This window comes from Macaca thibetana, chromosome 4, assembly GCF_024542745.1.
Source record: "Macaca thibetana thibetana isolate TM-01 chromosome 4, ASM2454274v1, whole genome shotgun sequence".
NCBI classification, from domain to species: domain Eukaryota; kingdom Metazoa; phylum Chordata; class Mammalia; order Primates; family Cercopithecidae; genus Macaca; species Macaca thibetana.
Genome location: NC_065581.1, coordinates 25,417,167 through 25,443,149, shown reverse-complemented (window position 1 = coordinate 25,443,149; position 25,983 = coordinate 25,417,167). Strand labels below are relative to the sequence as shown.

General features: G+C 39.0%; 2 protein-coding genes and 1 pseudogene across 14 annotated transcripts in view; 1 reads left to right on the top strand and 2 right to left on the bottom strand.

Annotated features, from left to right (window-relative positions):
* CARMIL1 (capping protein regulator and myosin 1 linker 1) overlaps positions 1-25,983 on the bottom strand; it is a 343,419-nt gene that overhangs the window by 169,000 nt on the left and 148,436 nt on the right. For all 11 annotated transcript variants that reach the window (XM_050788179.1, XM_050788180.1, XM_050788185.1 and 8 more), the window contains 5 exons: positions 25,120-25,179; positions 15,377-15,498; positions 3,293-3,390; positions 2,879-2,949; positions 2,577-2,650 (listed from right to left, as the gene is read on the bottom strand). In XM_050788179.1, the coding sequence (XP_050644136.1) occupies positions 2,577-2,650; positions 2,879-2,949; positions 3,293-3,390; positions 15,377-15,498; positions 25,120-25,179 (425 nt within the window). The remainder of the gene's footprint in view (positions 1-2,576; positions 2,651-2,878; positions 2,950-3,292; positions 3,391-15,376; positions 15,499-25,119; positions 25,180-25,983) is intronic.
* Positions 1,030-25,983, top strand: part of LOC126952976 (cytidine monophosphate-N-acetylneuraminic acid hydroxylase) — a 352,378-nt gene continuing 327,424 nt past the window's right edge. For all 3 annotated transcript variants that reach the window (XM_050788206.1, XM_050788209.1, XM_050788207.1), the window contains exon 1: positions 1,030-1,292. The gene's annotated coding sequence lies outside the window, so the exon portion shown is untranslated. The remainder of the gene's footprint in view (positions 1,293-25,983) is intronic.
* Positions 15,581-15,702, bottom strand: LOC126954104 (uncharacterized; annotated as a pseudogene).

Here is a 25,983-nt window from a genome sequence, read left to right as displayed (position 1 = left end):
TTCACCTGATACTATGGTTTTTTTGTTTTGTTTTGTTTTGTTTTTCCCCAATAGTAAAATTGTATCTTTCAAGCAAAAATTTAAATTTTGGAAAACTTTTATCTGCTACTATGAGCTCGACAGCTCTGAAGTATTTTTTAAAAGTTTTATAAGATCAGTGATGATAGTTATCAAATGTCTTTCTTTTTTCTTTTGCTATTGTACAAGAGGAAGATACTTGAAAACTATGTATAACTCGATGAACCAATATTTTCTAAGTTACCAATGTACAATGCTACAAAATTATGTATGGATAAGACCCAGTGGAAGGATAAGATAGACCAAACAGACTTTAATGTAAAAAAATTTTAAAAAGTTCATTGATACGGTTCTGATTCTACATTGCAACTTATCTTTAAGAAACCACCACTTACTGAGTTGTGGTGAAGTACCAAGGAAGAATAGCCACAACTATGTGACAAGGCTATTGAAAATACTTCCTTTTCTAACTACACATCTTTAAGGCTGGATTTTCTTTTTATACTTCAGTCAAAACAACGTGCCACAATTTTGTGAATGCTGAAGTAGATATGAGCATCCAGTTGTCTTCTATTAAGTCAAACATTAAAACGATCTACAAAAAGATAAACCAATGTCACTCTTCTTGCTGATTTATTTTTGTTTTGGAAAATATATTTACTTTTTCATAAAAATGGTACCATGGTGCTATGGTACTATGTTAGTACGTAATGGTTTGGTTTATTAGTGTCATTTTTTTAAATTAATAAATATTTCAAATTTTAGTTTTAATTTATAATATTGCAAATACCAATGTTTTGACCCACAAAAAGCAAAGATCAATCATTTTTAAGATTTGTAAAGGGACCAAAAATGCTGAGACCAAACACTGGATGACTGTGAAGTTCTATCTTATTCTACATGCAATTTTCTTGTTTTATTGGAAAATACTTACGAAGAAAAATATTTTCCCTTTTTCTTTCTCAGTTCACTTTTTTATGAGCTACACAGGAAACATCTTGCCTAAATTTGAAAGTATAAAGTTGCCTCACTTATAGGAAGAAGGAGAACTGCTCTAAGCAGGAAAAAAAACAAAAAACAAAACATTGCCTGAGAAATGGAGGCTTGAGGCACATCAGCCACAACTACAGACACAGCTGAGCCTGCTTCACCATCTTCCGTAGACCCAGGCTGTGTGAAGACAAGGTATTTCCAGCTAGTATACTTTCTCCCTGCCCGATTCAGCTGGCTAGAGCTCTTCAGGGACCACACTGCAATTCTGGATTTCCTGCCAGGTAGGTGGAAAAATAATTCAAAACGGTATTTTGGGGGGCAAGATGCTGGTGCTGAGACGACATATGGGCAACAACAATCCTCTGTGACACTCCAGTTGTCCAGGTGGCACAAGTGATATAGCTAGAATCCCAGATTTCTCTCTCAATTCCAATCGGAGGGAAAAGATGTATTGGGTTGGAGTTTATTAAGCAGGGGGCTGACCTCTGCCTACCTACAATAGGTAGCAGCATATCCAGGGCTGAAGAGATTGGGATAGGCAAGATAAACTCCCAGACATTCTGGAACAGGGCCAGGCTCGACTGTCAGAGAGCAAAATAAATTTGCCAGGTCTGCTCTTAAGAGACATGGGGAGCAAATGAAGCTTTTCTCTGAGGCCTGAATCTCATAAGCCATACTCCTAAATATATTCAAGTCAAGATCTTAAACCTCAAAGTTTCTCAAATAACTTGTAACAGGTTTCATGACTTTATTATCACTATCACATGGCAGATACTGGCAAACTGATTTTCACCAATATACACACATACACCCTACCAATGCCCAATTCATAAAGAAACTCTGAACTAAAAGTCATATCTTAGAATTTCAGTATGGAAGTTCCTCCTTGAAAAGATGTTCTAAATGGCAATTAGGTAAAATAATACTACATTTTATAGACAGGGTAGAATAGACAGACTTTTGTAGGCCGATATATGAACCTAAGAATTATACTGTTTTTATGGTAAAATTCAGCACATTTTCTAACTATGAACTCTGGATTTTGGATACACACATGCACCTCCACAAGTAATCCACAGTGATAAACATATTTGAAACTATAACTTGAAAGGCAAAAATCTAGAGATTCTTAGATTGTCCTGATTCCTCTTATAAAACAATTCTTTGGAGATAATGTACAGCCCTAAGTGCCAACAGAGAACTGCAGGAAAGGAGAAAGGAAAGGAGAAAGGAAAGGAGAAAGGAAAGGAGAAAGGGAAGGAGAAAGGGAAGGAGAAAGGGAAGGAGAAAGGAAAGGAGAAAGGAAAGGAGAAAGGAAAGGAGAAAGGAAAGGAAAGGAAAGGAAAGGAAAGGAAAGGAAAGGAAAGGAAAGGAAAGGAAAGGAAAGGAAAGGAAAGGAAAGGAAAGGAAAGGAGAAAGAAAAAAGGAAAGGAAAGGAAAAGGGAAGGAAGGAAGGAAGGGAGGAAGGAAGGGAGGGAGGGAGGGAGGAAAGAAGGGAGGGAGGGAGGGAGGGAGGGAGGGAGGGAGGGAAGGAAGGGAGGGAGGGAGAGAGGGAGCGAGCTTACCTGTGGTCAAGATGACTAAAATCTTGTAAATTCAATTCCCTGGTGTCTTGGGTAAGATAAATTGTATCCACATCCTATTTGAAATATAATTCAGCCATGTAATCAGTCCATGCAGATGACCAGGGAAGCAAGAGAGACAGTGAGAATTAGACAATGACAATGTCAGGTTTTTATGTAATCTGAGAAATGAAGATTTTAAGTGAAAAATAAATGAAGGGAAAAAAAGAAAAATAAGCCAGTCAAATATTACCATATTTTCCAGGAGTGTGTGTGCTCACGCACACGTACACAGACATTCTTACCCATTGTACTTCTTCCCTGTAAGAAAATCCAAGCCAGTCACAAACACAGGCATACATCTGAGAAAATCCACCTGAAACATACAACAAAAACACTGACAGGTCTTTGGCAAAATGATTTTTAAATTAAAATTTTAAAGCTTAAATATGGCCAATGTTGACAATACTGATTATCCTTTTCCTTTTTAGGGGGGAAAACAGCAAAGATTCTCCTCCCTGTTCTATAGTAAGTACATAGCAGGATGCAATACAGCTTAAATATAGGACTTTTGTCCACCAATCTAAAGTCTGTGCGCTGCTAATTACACCTTGAAACTAATTGCACCTTTACAGTAGCACACTAGGAATAGACTTAACTTCCTGGCAGGGGGATATCCATCCAGCTATTCACGTTTCAGTTTGAAAATGCATGCTCACCACAGGGGCCCTGCTCAGCCACGGTCTGGCTGTCCCACAGAGCCTGGAGACTAGCCAGGCGCTCAGGCGGCTCCATGGAGACTTTTTTCATGATTCTCCTGTAAGATCAACAACAACACATTTCACAAACCACATTTTTCAACTGCACATAGAAATAAATTTTGTCACATTCCTTTTCTTTAAACAAAGATGAGTGTCACTTCAATTTCAGTAAATATAATTTTATTTTTTGAGCACTAGAGAGCTGGAAATCTAGAAAACATAACAATAAATCCCTATAACTTTCCTTTGTAGATGAAAGGTATTTAGCAATATAGTCTCCATGTTATAGTTTTATAATGTTAGATTTTGTTAGAATAGTTTGAAAAGTGTGTTCCACTTAATGAATTACTAGATTACATGTATACCAAACAGAAATTACTAATTTTCAACTAGTTAAAGTAAAAATCTCTTCTGTCTTTCTATAGTGCCTTGCACAGATGTCCATCAAGAAACTGATCAAGTCATACTGGAATAGTTGTTCCTTTTGCTCTCTTCCCCTGGGCCATGATTCTTCTGGGGCAGAGAACATGTGCAGCTCCTCCCAACCCCCCATCTTCCTCTTCAGAACCTAACAAAGTTCTTGCCCACACATGCAGAGACAAGTCAGAGTAGTGGTTAAAAGTACAGCCAACCATGCCAAAGTTTCCTTATTCAGGAACTGACACATTTCTGAATTTGTCAGTTTCTGAGATGCTATCCCATAGAGTTATTGTGAGAAAAAAATAATAATAGTACCTATAAAGTTATTAGAATAACACCCCCAGGGCTGAGCCTGTAATCCCCGCACTTTGGGGGGCCAAGGCAGGTGATTACTTGAGCCCAGGAATTCAAGGCCAGCCTGGGCAACATGGCGAAACACCATCTATACAAAAACTACAACAATTAGCCAGGTGTGGTAGCATGTGCCTGTGTCCCAGCCGCTCAGGAGGCTGAGGTGGGAGGACTGCTTGAGCATGGGAGGTAGAGGCTGCAGTTAGATTGCACCACTGCACTCCAGCCTAGGTGACAGAGGGAGACTCTCTCTCAAAAAAAAAAAAAAAAAAGAATCCCTGGTGTGTGGTAATGTCAATGTATGTTAACTGATACCATCGTTAGTTATCACAGAGTAATCGCTTAATGAATAGTTTATAAATTCATTAATTCACTCAAAAATTTTTTATGAAAGATCTACAGAGTGCCAAGACCCAAAACCAAGTACTAGGCATACAACCATGATTAAACACAGATGCTACCCCTGCCCTCGCAAAGCTAGCAGTCTACTGTGAGAAACAGACGAATAACCAGGCACTAGTGGAAGAGAACTAACACAAGGAAAGTTCAGGGTGGAAGCGCGGGCAAAGAAGGGGCACTTAGCTTATTCCCTGGCGAGGAGAAGGGGTGGGACGTAGGGAGTTGGAAATGCTCTTTGGTATAAGATATCTCTCTGCTAAGACCCATAAGAGGGCAAAAAGAGACAATCAGGTGAAGCATGGCAAGAGGAGGTGTGAGCTACGGGCCAGGAAAGTGTTTCAGATAAAGGAACAGCACACCCCCAAAGATGAGAAAGCCCATGCTTACCAGAAACTCAATCTAGTTCAAAATAGTTGGCAAATGATGTGTAATAAGGAGAGGAGTAAACAGAACAATCTGGGGAGCTAAGCAAAATCCCAGGCTATGGTGAGCCTCGCAGATCAAATAAAAGGATTTAGATTTTATTCTCAGGGCAATGAGGAGCCATGGCAGATTATAAACAGAGGAGTACATGATGATTAGATGGGCACTGTGAACAAATATCTGCCTGTGTAGGTAGTTGCTCTCAATTTTCTACAAAATTGAGAAATAGAAAACATAGCTTGAGAAATAAAACAGAACTTTCCAGGACTGTTAAGAGTCCAGCTGAGAGTGAAGGTCATGGATTCTTGGTGGTTCAGGGCTAAATAGCTGTGGGATTTTCTCCTGCAGCCCTCAGCAGCCCAAATGTATATGGAGAGGTGCGCAGCTGGCTTGCTGCAGGATACAGGATTTCCAGGTGCGTGTGTCAGAAAAACAGTGGGGAAAGAAGGAGCAGAGGATATTGATAAGGCCTAGATGAAGTCATGGATGTTGTGGGCTGAGCAGTTAAGAACAGACAGGAAGGCAGGACGGGGGTGGCAGAAGAAGAGAAAGCCAAGCCATCCCCAGTCTGGAGGCCTTGAAAAAGTCCAAATACTGGTACTTCCAAGGGAGAGGAAGTGAAAGGCTGTAGTCAGACGCGGAGGGCTAAACTGCTTTTTCACCATGGAATAAGCTGTTCCAGGAGATGACGAGGTCATGTGGCCACAAAAGCAAGTGGAAGTGGGGTAGAGGTAAAGGGGCCATGAGCTGTGAGGAAGGGTGTCAGCGTGTCAGTCACCCAAAACCATGACAGGACGTGGGTGAGAGGTGGTGAAATAAATATATTAACTCATACTGAATATAGTTTCATCTTTAATGATTTCAAGGCACTCTGCTACATACAATGCTCTCAGTCATTCTTACGAATTTCAATCACCTTGTAGAGACTGGAAGAAAATGTTCCCAGTTATTTACATTTTCTCATTGAATGGATGGATTCCAGATAAAATATGCTAGGGCCTGAGAGCTTGCCTGGTTGGGTTCTACTCCTGGAGAAAACCTCAAATACGTATCAAATCATTTAAGTACAAACATTCTGTCAGCATGGAAAATATTCCTCCTACTTCTTTGTAAGTTTTATGACTATGGCATAATTAGGTTCCGACATACCTCATTTTATTGTATTATACTCACAGGTATTGTGAGTGCCTCATGGGTATTGCATTTTTTGCCAATTGAAGTTTTGTGGCAACCTTGCATTAAGCGAATCTGTCAGCGCCATTTTTCCAACAGCATGTGCTCACTTCCTGTCTCTGTGCCACATTCTGGTAATTCTCACAATATCTCGAACTTTTTCATTATTATTATATCCGTTTTGGTGATGTGATCAGTGATCCTTGATGTTACTATTGTAACTGTTTTGGGGGACCATGAATCACACCCATATAAGACAGCAAACTTAGCTACTTAAAAGTGTGTGTGATCTCACTGCTCCACTGACAACCATTCCTCTCTCTCTCCCTTTCACCAAGCCCCCCTATTACTTGAGACACAACAATATTGAAATTTAGGCCAGTTAATAACCCTGCAATGGCCTCTAAGTGTTCAAGTGAAAGGAAGAGTCACACATCTCTTCACTTTAAATCAAAAGCTAGAAACAATTAAGCTTAGTGAGAAAGGTACATGGGAAGCCGAGACAGGCTGAAAGTTAGGCCTTTTGTGACAAAAAATTAGCAAAATTGCAAATGCAAAGGAAAAGTTATTTAAGGAAGTTAAAAGCACTACTTCCATGAACATGTGAATGATGAGAAAGTGAAACAGTTTTATTCCCGAGATGCAGAAAGTTTTAGTGGTCTGGAATGAAACATTCCCTATGCCAAAGCCTATGAAGGCTGAGAGAGGGGAGGAAGCTGAAGTTGGAAGCTACCAAAGGCTGGTTCATGAGGTTTAAAGAAATAAGTTGTCTCGACAACATAAAAGTACAAGATGAAGCAGCAAGTGCTGATGAAGAAGCTGAAGTAAATTATCCAGAAGATATAGCTAAGATCATTGATAAAGATGGCTACACTAAACAACTGATTTTCAATGTAGATGAAAGAGCCTCCTATTGGAAGGAGATGTCATCTAGGACTTTCTTAGCTAGGGAGAAGTCAATCTCAGGCTTCAAAGCTTCAAAGGACAGGCTGTAATCCCAGCTATTTGGGACGCTGAGGCCGGAGAACAGCTTGAACCCACGAGGCAGAGGTTGCACTGAGCTGAGATCATGCCATTGCACTCTAGCTTGAGCAATGAGAGCAAAACTCCGTCTCAAACAACAACAACAACAACAACAAATTGCCACAGCCACCCCAACCCTTAGCAACCACCACCCTGATAGTCACAGCAGCTATCAGCATGGACACAAGCAAAACCTTCTCCAGCAAAAACATTACAATTCACTGAAGGCTTCGATGACTGCTAGCATTTTTTAGCAACAAAGTATTTTTAAGGTATATATATTCTTCTAGACATAATGCTACTGCATACTTTAGTAAACATAACTTTTATATGCACTGAGAAACCAAAAAGTTCTTGACTCCCTTTACTGCAATGGTCTGGAACCAAACCCGTGGTATCTCTAAGGTATGCCTGTTTACCTAATTCATGTCAGATGTCATCAGTTTCTTCAAATTCCACGTAAATGCACAAGATCTACAAGTGTAGCATGATTTTTGTCTATTTTACCCAAAGGAACCTGTGATTAAGAACCATTATTTTAATAACTTGGGGTAACCATGTTTGAGAAGACATTATAATTAAAGTGATATTACAGAATCTGAAATTTGGAATGGTTCATCTTGGTTCAAAACCATCATCTGGCATTTTAATGGCATTATATTCTGTCTACATCAAGACAATGAAGCAGATGTTATGCAAAAAACCAGCAAGGCTGTCAGAAGTAGATTCAGCCATTATTCGACTCAATTAGGTAAACCTTGGACACAGAAAGCTGGACTTCTGTCTGACTTCATCTAGGATCACATTTCTCTTTTAAATTCTTGCTTTGTCTCCATAAAACTGCAGACTATGCTCTTTTGATGATACATAGGGGGTTTAGCTACTCAAACACAGGAAGAAAATATGGCAAAAATCTTTGACCGGAAGCTGGTGGGATTAAAAACAGGAAGCTGGCGGTCTACAATTACCAAAAGAAATAAATTAATCTTGATGGTAGATTTGGAAACCAGAGCCTCCGTTTTACTTGAAAAACAACAGTGGACATTCACACTCAGGGTTAACGGGAAATCAATCAGAGAGTAAGGGAGGCAGCAGCTAGGGCAGACATCTGTGCGAACCAACCTGCCAACGTGTCCGGCGGGGCCTTTTCAAGTAGCTCCGCTTCTTTACAGTTCTCATTTTTCTTTTTTAACTGAGATTTCAGGAGCTAAAGGAGTCTCATGAAACAAGTTTATTCATTTCCGTAAAATATAAAGTTGTAAGAACTAAATTTCCAGAAGGTGGGAACTGTTTCTTATCTATGCTGACACTGCATACAAATAATGTGTGAGAGGAGAATCCACTCTACAGAAGTTGTTTTCTGCCTGTAGTTAAATGACAGCAAAGAGCCACATCACTGTATTCGTTACCGGGCACCAGCTCACACACACATACGCATACACACACACACACGCATACACACACACACACACACACACACACACAGTGTTACACAGACAGAAAGACAGAGGATTTGTTGTCCAAATAAGTACCACAAAAGGTAAACCAAAATCCCAAAACAAAACATAAGCAAGACATGTCTCTCACAAGCAGGCAGCACTAGTGCTGATTCAGCATTTGCACTATATGCATTTGATTTGCACAAGACTCAGAAAATAGTTATATGTGGCAGCAAGAAATAGCAAACTAGATAACAAACACACCAACTCTCCATGCAAATCTCATGATAAACTATTGACACAAAAAATTATATTTTAATGTACTTACACTAATTGATTTAAAATTCAATTCCAATGCTCAGCCTACACAACATGGCAACTGTCTCCAGAATGGCACATGCTTTAATGCTGCAAGCCACACCACAACAAAAGGCTACCTACTGCTTTGCAAAGTGAAGAGACTACCAAAACACAGCAACTACCTTTCTCTTGTTTATATATAAACTCCTATTTCATCAGCTTTCTCCATAATAACCTCACATTTTCATACCTCATACCTGTCTTAACAATATCATTTAATACTAAAAAAAAAAAATCTAGCTTTGTTTTGGAGAACAGTCAAGGTTCTTGATAGTCGAAAAGCTGAAGGCTGTAACACAGAACAACTTCCTGAAGAGAACTGCCATCACAGACAACCCTGAGAAAACAGATGACAACACTGAGGCTCTAAACCCTTCCCTAGTTCAACCCGTAGGGCTGTCACTGTCTGAGAGGTGAGGCCTCCAAGGACAATCTATAGCAAAGATAGGAATGTTAACAAAACATACGGTAACAGTGATTTGAGTTGGGGTGATTTTTAAATTTAACTTACATTTTCTTCTTTATACTTTACATGTTCTCTATATTTTGAATTAAACTTTCCATATTTAATGAGGAGAAAATGTCATCTTAGAAGGGAAGGAGAGAGGGAGAGAGAAACATCCTAATATATATTTGGAGACAGGAGATGGGGAGAAAATATGACATGTAAATACTACAAATTTTAATTTAAATCCTTCATTTTTTTCCAACCTGCATTCTCTTGACTATAAGAGCTGATAACATATACATACATACACACACACACACACACACACACACAGACACACATATATATGTTTGTGTGTTTTGAGATGGGGTCTTATTCTGTCACCCAGGCTGGAGTGTAGTGGTGTGAGCACAGCTCACTGCAAGTTCAAACTCCTGGGCTCAAGTGATCCTCCCATTAGTTGGGACTATAGGAATGCACCACCACACCCAGCTAGTTTTTAAAATTTCTTAGTAGAAATGAGATCTCACTATGTTGCCCAGGCTGTATATTTTCATACATTTGATTTGGATGATGGATGTTATTTTCAGAATTATATATGGGTAAAATCAGAAATTCAGATCTTTAGAGTTACAGGTTCATTTATACAGAGTCATTCATAGACTGAGAATCTTCTGGGCTCTAACTCCCCCTGATTCACCTGGTTCCTAATACCTCCTCATGAGGCCCTTTTCTGTTCATCAATCACCACCAGAAGTGCCCTAAGCAAGGAAGGAGATGAGGGTCCCCACGACAGGCTCAGAAAACAAATTTGATGGGACAAACGAGTCATACAAGGTCTAAGGATTCTAAATATAGTTTCATATTCTCCAGTTTATCATGAGTGGAATATATGACATTACTGGAAATATATTTTGTTTTGCATGTTCTATTGTGCATTATTTATATAAAGCAAATATTCCCCTGACTGATAGCTTGGACTTAAGGCATACTGGGAATGTAGGAGAAAAGATACGGTTACCCATTTCTCCACCCTCTCTAGTCACAACAACCAAAACCAATAAAATTATATGTTTCTCCTGCCAAAATCATGTAATGCAATCTAGGGAACTTCAAGAGTAAAGGTATAACATAGAAACCACAAAATATTAGGCTTATGATGACAAGCTAATTGTGTGTGTTGGGTAGGAAACAGAAATGCCAATCAAATACATTTAGGTAATTTAATTCTCTGCCAAGGTATTTTCCAAATTATAATCTGTACCTTCTCTCCGACTGGTCTCTTCATGTGAATTGCCTTCCTTTCCCTACTCTCTCCTCTGATTTCTCTCCATCCATTTGCAGTAAATCTCCTTTGCAAAGTCAGCCTGTGCTCATTCATCTCCCACTTACACCCAATCATCTCCTGTCTCATCTGCTTCAGGTTACCTCAGCTAATGAGTTCATGGTTTGAAGGCAGGGCCACTGTCTTCTGACTTCTCTATGCCCCGTGGTACATCATCCAACAAGGTACTGGGCACGGAGTAAGTGTGAAGTGTATGTGCTCATCCAAAACCTCAGTCAGTACCTACTATGTACCAAGAACTAGGGATTTAAGATTAATAAAAACATGGTCTTTGTTTAAGCAGCTCCCAGCCTAGAAGGAAAAACAGGTGTGTTTTGTACCGTGCCTCTCACTTTCTCAAGGATATTGCTGATTTATTTATTAGGGCAGTCTCCAGCAACAAATCTCTCTTTCTACTGATCATTCCCGTCATTACAGCCATATGGTTTAAGCATATGCTTTTATCTCCCATTTTAAACACAAACAGAAATCCCCTGTAATCCCTCAGAGTGCACTAGCTACATCCAATTTGTCAGTTCCCCTTGATAGCTGATCTTCTCTATGAAGTTGTCCATACATGACACATCCACTTTCTCACTTCTGAGTTCATCCTTCAACCACAGCAGTCTGCCCCTCCCAACCAGACCCCTAGACCTGCTCTCATCAAGGTGCCTGTGTTATCCATGTCACCAACCCACTGAACAACTCTCTGCCTGCAGTTTGTTCAGCCCCAGCATCATTCTGCAGAGCCACCACTCCTTCCTAGGCCCTGGTTTTTCACTGGTCTTCTTCCTACCTTGACAGCCAGTCCTTACCCAACTCCATTTGTGGCTCTTCCTAGTTTACCTGACCTCTAAATGTTGAGCTCATTCCAAGTATGCCTCATCTGCACATCTTTCTCCACGTGATGTAATCAACAGCCATGCAGTAAAGACCATCTTGTACTCATGGCACTCACCTTTGCTCCATCTCCAGACCTCTCCTCCAAGTCCCAACCTCACATATTTGCCTACCTTATAGCCTCACCTAGGTGGAGCTTAAAGGAGAGGTCTATGGAGGTCTTGTAGGTCCTACACAAATAGATCACAAATTCCACATGCCTAAAACAGAATGGCTACGGATCCCACCCCCCAGAAAAAACTTGTCCCCCACCTACCCCAGGCCTTCTCTGTCTCGCTGTCATATTGGTCACTCAGTTATTAAACCAGAATCTGAGAAGCCATCCTTGTTTTTCTTCTCTTTCTTTCCTCACTGCCCTTACCCACACTTACCTAATCCATCAGCAACTCCTGCATCTAAAATAAAGCTTACATCTACTCTCTCTATCTTAATCCCTAATGCTGCTACCTTTCTCCTGGCCACAGTCATCTCTTGCCTAGATTACTACAAGTGTCCAAATTAGCTTTCTACTTCTACTCTTGCCCCACCACCAGTCTATTCTCTTTAGCAGAAAACAAACAAACAAAAGATCTTCATAAACTATCTAAAGATTCATCTCCTACCCCTAAAATGTTACAGTGGCTTCCAAGGAAAATACTCCTAAATCCCAACCTCTTTCCCACAAGGCTCTACATCAACTCCGCCTATATCACCAGCGCTAGTGCTAGCCCCCTCTTGCATCATTCCTCACTCCTTCCCAACTTTGTTCTTCATTATGCCCCAGCCAAAGTGGATATCTTTCAGTTCCTCAGAGATACCAACCCCTTTCTAGGCAGGAGAAATAGCATGAACAAAAGCCCTGGGAAGATAATATTCTTTGCCCTCCTTTTATAGGGCAGGCACTTTCTCTTCCACTAGGTCTTTTGAAGTTATCATGGCCATATGGAGGCCTTTGGAGACAGAAGTTTATTCTTTATATTAGTCCCATCTATTACTCTCATAGCACTTACTCAAAGGTACTGTTACTTGATTTATGTATTTCCCTCCCCCAAGTTAAAATGTAAGTTCCATGTGGGCAGGGACCATGTTCACTGCTGGACCTCAACACTTAGCACTGTGCCTAGCATATAGTAGGAACTCAATAATACTCATGGAATATTTAAGTGTATGAACAAGCATTTACAACACAGTATGATGTGTACTAGTGCAGGAAATGATCCAAAGTTCTTTGGAAACATGAATAAAGACTCTCTTTACAGATGAGAAGATACCCGAGTTAAATCTTTTGGAATTTGTCAGGATTAGAGCTATGATAATGGTGCTGAAAATATGAAAGAGCCTGACTGAGTTCAGGAAGAGGAAAACCATGGTGTTCTGTGTCAGGCTATACAATTTACATTTTATCAGGAAAGCCAGCCATTTGAGAGCTTAGGCAAAGAACAGATACTGTTTGAATTATAAAAAGATAACTCTGATGACAGTATGAAGGATGACTTGCATGAGAAGAACTAGAAGCAGGGAGACTAACTAGAAAGATGCAAGGAAGAAAGTGACTATGGCAGTGGAAATGAAAACAAGGAGAAAGAACCAGACTATGAGATATTAAGATAATATGTTTAAAAGCTTAGCAACCAATGGAATATGACAGTAAGGACCATGAGATGAACATGGCTCAGCTTTTAACTTGTGAGACTATGTGAATGACAATGCCATTAATTGAGATAGAAATACAGAATATAAGCAATTTTTAGGGGGAAAAGTGAGGAGTCCAGCATGGGACATAGTGAGTGTGAGGTGCCTGGGGCTATCCTTGTGGAGATGCCCAACAGGCGGCTGGTAAGTGGGGATGAAGACCTGGGTACAGTAGAGGTCTTAGATTTAGAAATCAACATACACATGGGAACTTTCTTCCTAGAAACAGAGGTGATTAATACTTGTTTAATATTTGCCTGAAGATTTTAACAAGAAGTTAAATGGAAGCTATAAGTGAAAATACTATTCTTACTCAATGTTCTCTGGGAAGAAAAAAAAAATGGAAGAATCCAAACTAAAAATAAAAATGGTTAATTTCTCTGAAAATCCTACAATACTAAACAAATAAGGCTGCCTTTTAAAGAAAATAGAGATTCTAAATATTGTTCTGAAGTGTCTTTAAAGTCCAGGGTATTATAAGCTCTTGCCAAGTAAGGTGGTGCTTAATAATTTTTTTTTTATTTCATCAGTGTTAATTTAGAAGGAAAGCGAGCACATTATAAAGAAACACATGTACAAAGTCACATTACTGAAATGTAGTTTAAGGAAAATGGGTTGTAGCTATTGTTAACTCATGATTACCCCAGCTAGTTCTCTGTTGGCTCTAAGGATGATGTCGAAACCATTCCTAAGAAAGTTTTGCTTCTTGGCAATTCCCATTGCCACCATGGATTCACTTCTTACTTCATCCTGCCACCCACTGCTGCCCACACTTCTTCTCCAGAACTGCCCGTGTGTGTGATTAGAGACCAGGAGAGCTTGCCTTGAAGACACCTCATACCTGAAATTCTAGCCAAGCAGGAGTCAGAGGGCAGTCCCAGCTCACCCTCTCCACTCCACTGAAATGGAGGCTAGGGACACTTAGCTCCCCCAGCAACCAGCTACCCTGATAATCAGAGAACCACAAGACTTAAGCTTCAAGAAGGAAGGAGCCCAAGGTGAACAACCAGCAAGCACAGGGCCAGCCTTCCATTCTGGTGCGTTCACCTCCCACCACGTGGGGAAGAGAGAGAGCCCTGCGAAGGGCTGTGAAGGGAACTGAGTAGGGCCAAAGAGCTTGAAAGGGAGTGTCTGTCCCCACTGAGCCACTTTTAGTCATCCATAAGGTTTAAATGACTAAAAGTCTAGGTTTTCCTGCTGCTTTGTCCCTCAACTTGCAGGCAAGGCATGGCAGGAGGAGCATGTTCTATGAAGGGCAACTGTTCCCAAAATTCCCCTCCCACCTCCACCATGCAAGGAACACAGCTACCATGCTACACATATATACAAGGGGCCTCCAGCCCTTCCCTGTATATACTTCTGCCTTCTGGGAGAGGAATGGGAGGGAAATTCTCTGCCATCTGTGAATCCTGTTCTTCTTTCAGGAGGGTATTTTGACTATAACTATTATTTTAGGGAGCTTTCAGACATAAGCATCTCTCTGCCTTTCACCTCAGTCAATCTAATTCCCGTATCCCAGCAACCCACACACCCCACAACTACAAACTCAGGTATCCAAGCCCATAATCCTGACTTTAAAAGCTTAAAAAAAAATACAAGGGCATGGATGAACAAAATTTACTAATACGCCTGATGGGTATTTCAGAACACTAAGAGGACAATGAAAAAAAGGGATTTTTACATTCAATTTTTTTAGGTTTCTTGTTACTGAAAATAAAAAAGCAAAGAAAATAAAACCCTCTCTCTCTTCATCCACATTATACTTGGTGCAACTATACAAAGTATGCAGCCCCTGGCACTCTGGTAATAAGCTGTGAGTAAAATTCACACTCATGTAAATCTGGAGTTATATTAAAAGGTTACTGTTTTAGTCTTATGTGAAGTTAAAGGACTGCCAATTCCCTTCATCACTCAAGCTCTTTGAAGAATAAGACACAGTCTTGTAGAAATCCTAAGACCAAAACACAAGGGTTTTGATATTTAATGTTTAAGAGGAAGAGAAAGTCTGAGAGAGGAACTAAGTGAAGGGGTAAAAAGAAAGCATTGTTGTATTTGCCGTTTTGAGGAAGAACAGGTTATTTGCTCTCCTCACCCTGCCCAGGGAAACTCACACTGGAGAGAGGCCAGGAAATATCTTCCTCAGGCAGGTGCCTATGTGAGCCAGCACCTCACTCACGTCCTCGGGCGATGCCATCTTCATGGAGATGTTGCACTTCTCAGTTTCCACAACCATCTGCAAGAACCGGGTGGGACACTTCTTAAGAATGAGTCCAGTTCCTTCCGTTTTAAATTATTTTCAGTACTGTAAACTACATAGTCACACAGATATATACTAATACAATATTAGCTGTTTTTTCTTTTAACAAGGTTCGAGGGTAGCACATCTCACATACATGCGTGAATACCCAACCATCACGCTCATGAACTACAAAAGAATCACAGCATTAGCTTTTCAAGAAGCACTTCCTTAAAATGACACACTTAATTTAAGACTCAAAGAAGTGTTTGGGTAGCGGGTGTAGGTGTTGTCAGAAACATCTAGAAACTGAAGCAAGTGTTTCCAAGGGCCAAGCTGGCAGATTCAAATAGACTCCCATATGATAAGAGACTGAATTCCCACATTCAAACATGACTCTCCTTTTACCAAGATTTTGTCCTGAGCTGCAGTATTACAAACTTTTTATATCCCTGCTATGCAGTATAAGTATGGCTATATCTTTCTGTGAGTACCCATGGGCAATCTAAAAGCTACCTTTAAAACACACACACACACATTTTAAAAACAAGAAACCTTATAATATGCTTAAATAAAATGTTAAAACCTTTTGCTCTTGGGAGCAAAAGAGAAATGCTTTTAAAAGTTTCGATCGGCAGGGTGCGGTGGTGAGCTCACACCTATAATCCTAGCACTTTGGGAGGCCGAGGCAGGCGGATCACAAGGTCAAGAGATCGAGACCATCCTAGCCAACATGGTGAAACCCTGTCTCTACTTAAAATAAAATAAAATAAAATAAAATAAAATTAGCTGGGTGTGGTGATGCGTGCCTGTAGTCCCAGCTACTCAGGAGGCTGAGGCACAAGAATCACTTGAACTCAGGAGGTGGAGGTTGCAGTGAGCCGAGATCGTGCCACTGTCCTCCAGCCTGATGACAGAGCAAGACCCTGCCTTAAAAAAACAAAAACAAAAACAAAAAGGTTTCGATCTTTCTAAGAAGAGGGGATACTTGGAATATTAAGGTAACATGTTAATAAAATGTTTGGTGTTAGGTTTAGTGTCAGGCTAAGACTCATTCCTATAATTAACTGCTGGAGATGTCCAAAATACATGTCAAAAAATGTTGAGACTGAGACAGCTAGTCCTCTAAATAAGTATAAATTAACTTGTGAGAAGGAGGGCAGGTCACAAGAGGGGCAAGAGGTTGAAGATGTACACATTACAAATAAGAAGAACTTCAGCCACTTAAAAAAAGATGCCATTTTATTTCATCTCAAAAACACTCATGTAAGCTGGGTGTGGTGGTGCATGCCTGTAATCCCAGAAACTCAGGGGGCTGAGGCAGGAGGATCGCTTGACCCTAGGAGTTCAAGACCAGTCCAGGCAACATAGTAAAACCCCATCTTCCCACCCCACAAAAAATTCCCATAAAATTCAATCCTCTTAGATTATCACTTATCAAAATATCCTCACACATTTACTTCCTATTCTTACTTTATCTATACAAAAATATGATGGAAAACACTGTTTATAATGTGCAATGCAGTTTTTAGATTTTGCCTTAGATTTTCCTAAAATTAGCCCAAACTGAAAATAATAATAATGTAAGTATTTCAACATATGCATGTTAAAAGAAAAAGTAATGCAAGGTATGTCAAAATGATGAGATCAAAGGACATAAATAATGTAAATGTTTAAGATGTCACTTTTTCATAAATACCTCCAGAAGAATCTGTCAATAAGTATTCAATAAACACCACTTCTGTGCTAGTTAGTTGAACGTAAAAAAAATTAAAATTCCTATTTTTCAGCACCTTCCTCAAGAAATGAAAGGCAAAGCCTTTAAAATTCTCTAGGCAAAGGCTCCATTTGTCTTCTAAAAGCTGGTTCAAGAGATATTCCTCTTGCAAAAGGCACCAAGCATTATTGTACCTGGAGACTAAACAACCCAGTAGTCTATAAGATGTTTTAAGTAAGACTAAATCTACTTAGTGCAATTAGGCTCATAATTTTCATATGCACATTATCTGTGCATACGCATGTTTTTAAAAGCCAGACACTTTTGATTTGCCATTGTGTCTATGCTCTGCACCCCACCCCCAATCTTCCCACCATGGGTAATTATATTTTTCACTACAGGGGTACTTTTACATTCTTCACATCTAGCGCATCTATTCAGTTCACAGTTTGGGTGCGAGTAATTAGTAATTAGCTTATTCTAATTCCACTTAATCTTAACACCTAATCATCTTTAATTGCACAGGCTTGAATAGAATGACAGAGAAGAAAAAAAGGTGACAGGTGGAGGAAGAAATGAGGCCTTCAATTCAACCTTACAAGCAAGCACTCACAGAACCCTGTGTAAGATGTCACCACCTTTGCATAATGTAAAGACTGCAACAAAGTGATGGAGGTGAAACCAACACAATAAATCACCTCATCAAAAAAAGAAAAAAAGAGTTTCCTATCAAATACTCTTTTCCCTCCCACTTCAGCTGGAGAGGAACAGAATGTTTGAAACACATTTTCCTTAGACACCTAGCAGGATATAACCCATGATATCTAATACACATTTAAAATAATAATCAGAGACATAAGCCATAGTAACTTATGTATGATTCAAATTTCCCACCCCACTCTACCGCCTTTTTTAAGGTCGAACAACCTGATTAAACTTTAAGGGCAGCATGTTTTACTAATCCCCAGCTAACAGACCTGTGAGTTGTTTTTCTCTCCTCTATCAGAAATACCCATGGGTGGGCCTGGCGCAGTGGCTCACGCCTGTAATCCCAGCACTTTGGGAGGCCGAGGCGGGTGGATCATGAGGTCAGGAGATCGATACCATCCTAGCTAACACGGTGAAACCCCGTCCCTACCAAAAATACAAAAAATTAGCCGGGCGTGGCAGCTGGTGCCCATCGTCCCAGCGACTCGGAGGCTGAGGAGAAGAATGGGGTGAACCCAGGAGGCGGAGTTTGCAGTGAGCTGAGATCATGTCACTGAACTCCTGCCTGGGCAACAGAGCGAGACTCCGTCTAAAAAAAAAAAAGAGAGAGAGAGAGAGAAAAAAAAAGAAAAAAGAAATACCCATGGGTGGTGGGTGGCTTATGAATATCATTCTGTGACATAGCAAACAATTAACCCTATAATTTCAAAAAAAAATCATAGCAGGTATTCAGTTGTACAAAAAAAGAGTCCAAAAATTGTATAACTACAAAACTATATAACTGCTGGCCTCAACTTAAATACCATGAAGGCAATAGAACTCGAGCACCAGAAAATAATGTGGCATAGAGACTTGTAAAATAAGATAAAGGTTTCCCACATTTCTGAAGAAAAGGGAAAATACCAACGGTAAAAGTCACATTTCACTAACTCTATAGAGCAATCACTCACTCTTACACACAATGCAGTGGGTAAGTCTCGGGAATTTTATCCGAGTTGACGAACTATAATTAAATGATAATAAAAAATAGCAAGGAGAAAAAAATAAATCCCAGAGAACATTATAAAAGAATTCCTAATCAAGGCTAGATTCTGAGTGCCACTGGTAGACATTCCCATCCTTATGATTTTATGTAAAAGAAAATTAAAACTAGAGACTTCAAGGAACCAGTGGTTACACAGGTCACTGGTTCTTAACCTTTGGAATGCAACAGAATCAAATGGTGCACTTGTTCAAAAAAAAAAAAAAAAAAAGTCCACCGCAGACGTATGTTATTGTTAACTGTCCTATGTATATGCTGTGTGTGTATGAGGAGGATGAGGAAGTGTGATGTGACAGAGAGAAGGGTACTGCTGAAAGTATATTTTTAAAAATAATCTCAGGCAATTCCAAAACACAGCAAATTTTGAATACCATTAGGTTACTGGTATTGCCAGTCTCTGAACTGCTAGGCCATTTACAGAAGCAGTGCCAATGTCCACTATAATTTCATCTCAAAGGTCCATAGTGTGGGACAAAGTTAAATTGAAGCACTGTTGTAAATCTGTTCTTTTGGTATTGACACTGACAGGGGCTGAGACAGACGGCTTTATACACAGTTCCTCGGAGTGGTAGGCATAATGAAAGGGGCAAGACTACAAGTGTGGTAAGACCAATTTTGGCAGCCACATGGGAAAATTAGTCTTGCTGCATCAACACCCTTTCTCATAATTAAATAGCACAGTGAAATCATATTTTGAACATAACCTTGGCATTAACATTTCGCTAATGCCCTTCTGCTCCCATCCCAGCTCTCAAATCATAAACATAAACATTCCTGAATTAAGACTAGCAAGAAGACCCTGGTTATGTCATTATGTCATCATTCACGAGTGATCATTCACTCCTGCATATGTTTGACCATTTGGGCAAACATATGTTGCTGTGATTTTTCTTTCAAACTCCAGTTTCTGGAAAATGATAAACACGTAAGATAAAACATTGCTCTAAGATGAACTGTGGAAAAGTCCCAAGAGTTTGTATGAAATCTCAAAAACCACAGTGACGATTTTGACAATTTTAAAGAACATTACCAACAAACTCCACACACACACACACATACACACCACACACACACTTTGTAGTTTTAAAAGCTAAAACAAACAGTAGAAGATCAAAGCAAAAGTCAATGAAATAGGAAATAAAAAATCAATGAAATCAATAAAGAAAACCAATGGAACCAAAAAGAAAGTTGTTTGAAAAGATCAAAAAAATTGGTAGACCTCTAACCTGACTGAAATGGAAAGAGATAGAGATAACCAAATTACCAGTATTGGGAATGATATTCCCAATACTGTTATACTTGTTATACAGGTATTAGAAGTATAACAAGTGGGTATTGTTAACAACTTTATTTCAATAAATTCAACAACTTACATAAAATAAACAAATTTCTTAAAAGACACAAACTACCAAAGCTCATTCAACAAGAGAAATACAAATGGATCTATATCATTAAGGAATATTAATAGAATTTGCAGTTTAAAACCTTCCCTGGTCAGGCACAGCGGCTCATGCCTGTAATTCCAGTACTCTGGGAGGCTAAGGGGGGTTGATCGCTTGAGCTCGGAAGTTTGAGTCGAGCCTGGGCAATGCAGAGAAACCCTGTCTCTAGAAAAAAATACACAAATGAGTCGGGCATGGTGGTGCATGCCTGTAGTCCCTACTTGGGAGGACGAGGTGGGAAGATGGCTTGGACACAAGAAGCCAAGGTTGCCATGAGCCAAGTTTGCACCCCTGCGGCTCCTGCCTGAGCAACAGAGTGAGACCCTGTCTCACCAAAAAAAAAAAAAAAAAAAACCTTCTCAAAGAGAAAACTCAAGGCCCAAATAACTTCACCAGTAAATTCAACCAAACATTTAAGACAAAAATTAATACCACCTACCACCTCAACAGAAAAAATTTAAGAGGAGGAATTACTTCCTCCTCTATAGAGAAGAAATATGTAGAATCATTCTATAAATCCATGATTCTCTAATAGAGAAGCCAGCCAAAAATGTTTAAAAAAAAAAAAAAAAGACAAACCAATCACTCCCACAAACATCGATGCAAAACACTATTCACAAAATTTTAACACTTGGAATTCAACAATATATAAAAGGAATAATATATCGTGACTCACGCCTGTAATCCCAGCACTTTGGGAGGCCGAGGTGGGCGAATCACAAGGTCAGGAGATTGAGACCATCCTGGCCAACGTGGTGAAACCCTGTATCTACTAAAAATACAAAAATCAGCTGGGCTTGGTGACACGCACCTGCAGTCCCAGCTACTCAGGAGGCTGAGGCAGGAGAATCATTTGAACCCAGGAGGCAGAGGTTGCAGTGAACCAAGCTTGTGCCACTGCACTCCAGCCTGGTGACAGAGCGAGACTCCATCTCAAAAATATATTATAATAATAATAATAATAATAATAATACTAATAATAATAATAATACATCATGGCCAAATGAGACTTACCCTAGGAATAAAATATTTGATATTAAAAAAAAATCAATATAATTCACCATTTTAGGAAGCTTAAAAAAAGAAAGAAAACCACACAATTATCTCAATAGACAAAGAAAAAACATTTGCCAAAATCCAACACTAATTCCTGATTAAAACTCTCAGCAAACTAAAAATAGAAAGAAACTTCTTAAAACAGATAAAGGGCATCTATTTTAAAAACCTACAGCTAACATCACACTTAATGGTGAAAGAATAAATACTTTCCCTCAAAGATGAGGAAAAAGGCCAAGAAGGTCTGATCTTGCCACTGCCATTCAGCACTGTCTTGTAGGTACCAGAACAATTGTCAAGGTCTGAGATTTTACCCTACTTGTAAGCCAGTAAGTTAGCCTATTACTGTTTCATTGATGCTGCGGAAGACAGGAGACACCTGGGTCAGAGACATAGGATTTTACGATTAATGGCACAACAAAAGGCATGTGCACCACATTTGGATAGATTCCCCTGCCCTCAAAGTCCCACATGGTGACATGAAGGGATTCAGATGGATGCCTGCACACACAGTAGGCTGCTTACAAGAAAGGAACCCTTGGACATTGGAAATCTACTGTTTTCATAGTAAGAAGTAAGCAAGTCTGTTCTTTGTTCAACAGGCAACTATTCCACCATCCCACAAGGATGCTCACTGCAATCAACCCTGAGAAATAGCCTGGGCAAAGAGTAGTCATGGCACTAAATTCCTGGCATACCCAGCAAAATATGTAGGAGTATGACACCAATAGAGGAATATCTCCCAACAGCAGTAAGACCAGACAAAGAAATAAAAGACACCCATGTTAAAAATAAAAGGTACCCATCCATATTCACAAATGACATTTTTGTAAATACTGATGAAATCTATTTTTAAAAGCTACTAGAACTAATACACGAGTAAAGCAAGATAGCAGGATATAAGGTCAACATGCAAAAATCAACTATATTTCTAATACCAGCAAGAGACAACTGAAATTTTAAAAATAACACAATTTATAGCAGCATCAAAAAATATTAAACACTTAGGAATGAATTTAGAGATGTGTAAGACCTGTACACTGAAAGCTACAACAAAATACACTCAGGAAAAACTGAAAAAGACCTAAACAAATGGAGAAATATATAGTTTTCTTAGGTCAGAAGACTGTACATTACATTAGTTCTTCCCCCAAAGTGATTTAAAAATTCATTGTAACATCAGCCAAAATTCCAGCCAGCTTTTTATAGAAACTGAGATGTTTCTAAAATTCACATGGAATTGCAAAGGACCTAGAATCACTGAAACAATTTTGAAAAAGAAGAAAAACGTTGGAGGAATAACACTCTCTGATTTCAAACTTTGTTGTAAATAAGCCACAATAATAGAGTACAAGAGTGGCATGAAGATAGTAGCAAGGAGACGGGATTCAAAGAGTGCAGAAACAGATTCACACTTAAACGGACTACAGAATTTCAACAAAGGTGAAAACAAGCTCAGTGAGGAAACAATAGTCTTTCAAACAAATGTTACTGGAACAAGTGAATATAATATAAATACGAGAAAAAAAAGACAAACTAAAAAAAATTTTGATCTATACATAGCTTTATATTCAAAAATTACTTCAAAAGGGATCATAGGCCTACATGTGTAACCTAAAGCTGTAAAACTTCTGGAAGATATAGAACATGCTGTGACCCTGAGTTAAGAAAAGATTTATTCAATATGATACTAAAAGCACAATCCGCAAAAGAAAATATTGATAAATTGAACTTCATCAACATTTGAATCTTCTATTCTTTGGCCAGGCGTAGTGGCTCACACCTGTAATCCCAGCACTTTGGGAGGCCGAGACGGGTGGATCACGAGGTCAGGAGATCGAGACCATCCTGGCTAACACAGTGAAACCCCGTCTGTACTAAAAATACAAAAAATTAGCTAGGCATGTTGGCGGGCGTCTGTAGTCCCAGCTATTCAGGAGGCTGAGGCAGGAGAATGGTGTGAACCCGGGAGGCGGAGCTTGCCCTGAGCTGAGATCCTGCCACTGCACCACTGCACTCCAGCCTGGGCGACAGAACAAGTGACTCCATCTCAAAAAAAAAAAAAAAAAAAAAAAAAAAAAAAAATTCTCCTCTTTGAAAGACACTGTTAAGAGAATGAAAAGACAAGCCACAGACTGAGAGAAGATATCTGATAAAGGCTTTGTATCCAGAATGTGTTTTTTTTAAAACTCTCAAAACTCAATAAGAAAACAAACAGCCCAATTTTTGTAATGGCAGAAGGAAATACATGATGGCAATTAAACAGATAAAAAGATACTCAACATGTTCTGTCACTAGGGAAATGCAAATTAAAACCACAATGAAAAAGCACTACATACCTGTTGAATGGTTAACATTAAAAAGACTGACTATGACGAGTTGATGGGTGCAGCACACCAATAAGGCACAAGTATACATATGTAACAAACCTGCACGTTATGCACATGTACCCTACAACTTAAAGTATAATAATAATAAATAAATTAAAAAAAAAAAAAAAAAAGACTGACTATACCAGTGTCGGGAGGATGTGGAGGAACTAGAACTCTCATATGCTGTTGGTGACAATGTAAAATGGTACCACCACTGTGGAAAAGTGTGACAGTTTCTTAAAAGGTTAAACATATAGCTATCATATGATTCAGCCATTCTACCCCTAGGTAATTACACGTGGGAAATGAAAGTACATGTCCAATCAAAAACTTGTACTTAAATATTCATAGCAGCTTTATTCAACATAGCCAAAACGGGAAACAATCCAAATGTCCCTCTCATCGGGTGAATGGATAAACGAACCGTAATACAGCCACACAATTAAACACTACTCAGCAACAAGAAGAATAAACTATTGAGACATGCGACAAAATAAATCAATCTCAAAATAATTAAACTGAGGTTGGGGGAGGGAGAATATTAGGAAAGATAGCTAATGCGTGCTGGGCTTAATACTTAGGTGATGGGTGGATAGGTGCAGCAAACCTTGGCACACATTTACCTGTGTAACAAACTGGCATACCCTGCACATGTACCCCAGAACTAAAAATAAAATAAAAAATTAAAATAATAATAATTAAACTGAAAGAAGGTAGACAGGAAGGAGTATACATTGTATGACATCATTCATATAAAATTTTTAAAATGCAAACTACAGGAATCAAAAGTAGATACCTGCAGATTGACTGCAGATGGGGAAGAGGGCCGAGAGAGTCATACATATGTCAACACTTATCAAATTGTACACTTTAGTTTACTGCAGTTAGTTATAGCCCAATAAAGCTATTTTTTAAAATCTGCATTTTATTAACTCCAAAAAATTATCACTATATTCCCACTAAAACCTTATATAGTACTATGTAATTGCTATGAAATTTTAGTGTCAAAGCATGTTGTACAAACTCTATAAGGAACAGTACTCTCACATTTACATTGCCAGTTATAAGAGCTAATTAGTTCTTCACAAACTGAGTTATGGAGAATGTGTTTCCCGTATCAGAATGAATTTCCAACTCCTGTCCACACAGCCAGTGTTGAGTCTCTCATTTTGAAAATTTAATCTTCCCTAACCTTGTTTATCCACATTGTCTCAAGGAACATTTTAGGGTTTCAGGAATTCAAGAAAGATGACCTTGCAGTGATCTGTTTTTCACACTCACCTGAGCTGACTTGCTGCAGATGACGCCATGAATCTCCAAGTAGCTGAAGGTTAACTCAAGCTGCAATTGAGGGGAAAGGAGGAAAGAAAAGACCTGTAATGAGGGTTTTAAAACATAAAATTCAAGGTAAAAAACAAATCCTACAACTAGAAACAGTCCAAGAGCAAATAAGACATTGGGCATCTTCTGAAGGCAGGCTGGTTTAATATCTCCATTCATTCAACAAGACAGAAACATGATTTATCAAATTTCAGAAAAAGTATTACTTGCTTTACTAAAAAAGAAAAGAAAAGAAAGGAAGCTGCATGCCCAACTTTTAAAACTTTATCCAGAGACAAACACAATAGTAGAAGTTGGTGTAAAAGCAATCACAGTTTTTGCCATTAAAAGTAATAGCAAAAAACGCAATTACTTCTGCACAAACCTAGTAAGTTTTTGCACTTATACGCTATTTATTCATTGAAAAATGAATGTATGGAAGGATACATCTAAACACTTTTTTCCCTTTTTCACTTCAAAATTTTGCTTCAGAAAGTCCTATCAGGATAAAGTCAATGTTGGTTTTCCCTTCTTTCTAAACCTTTAGCTATTTGTTACACTCTGACCACTTATCAGAGTCAGCCATCCTTCTACTGTCTTCCATAAAAATTCACAGTTTGAATGGATTTAGAGAAATAAATCTATGTTTACCCAAATTAAATCCATATTTACACAAATACAATATTTAGGAATTTTAAGTTGTGCTTCAATGAAATGCACAGAGTTAAACAAAAGTCCTCTCTCTGCATGTAAACAAATGATTATTTGTTTCCTTTCTATTTTAACAAGTGCCCCTCTCTTCTCCTGTAATCAGCAGCATTTTTT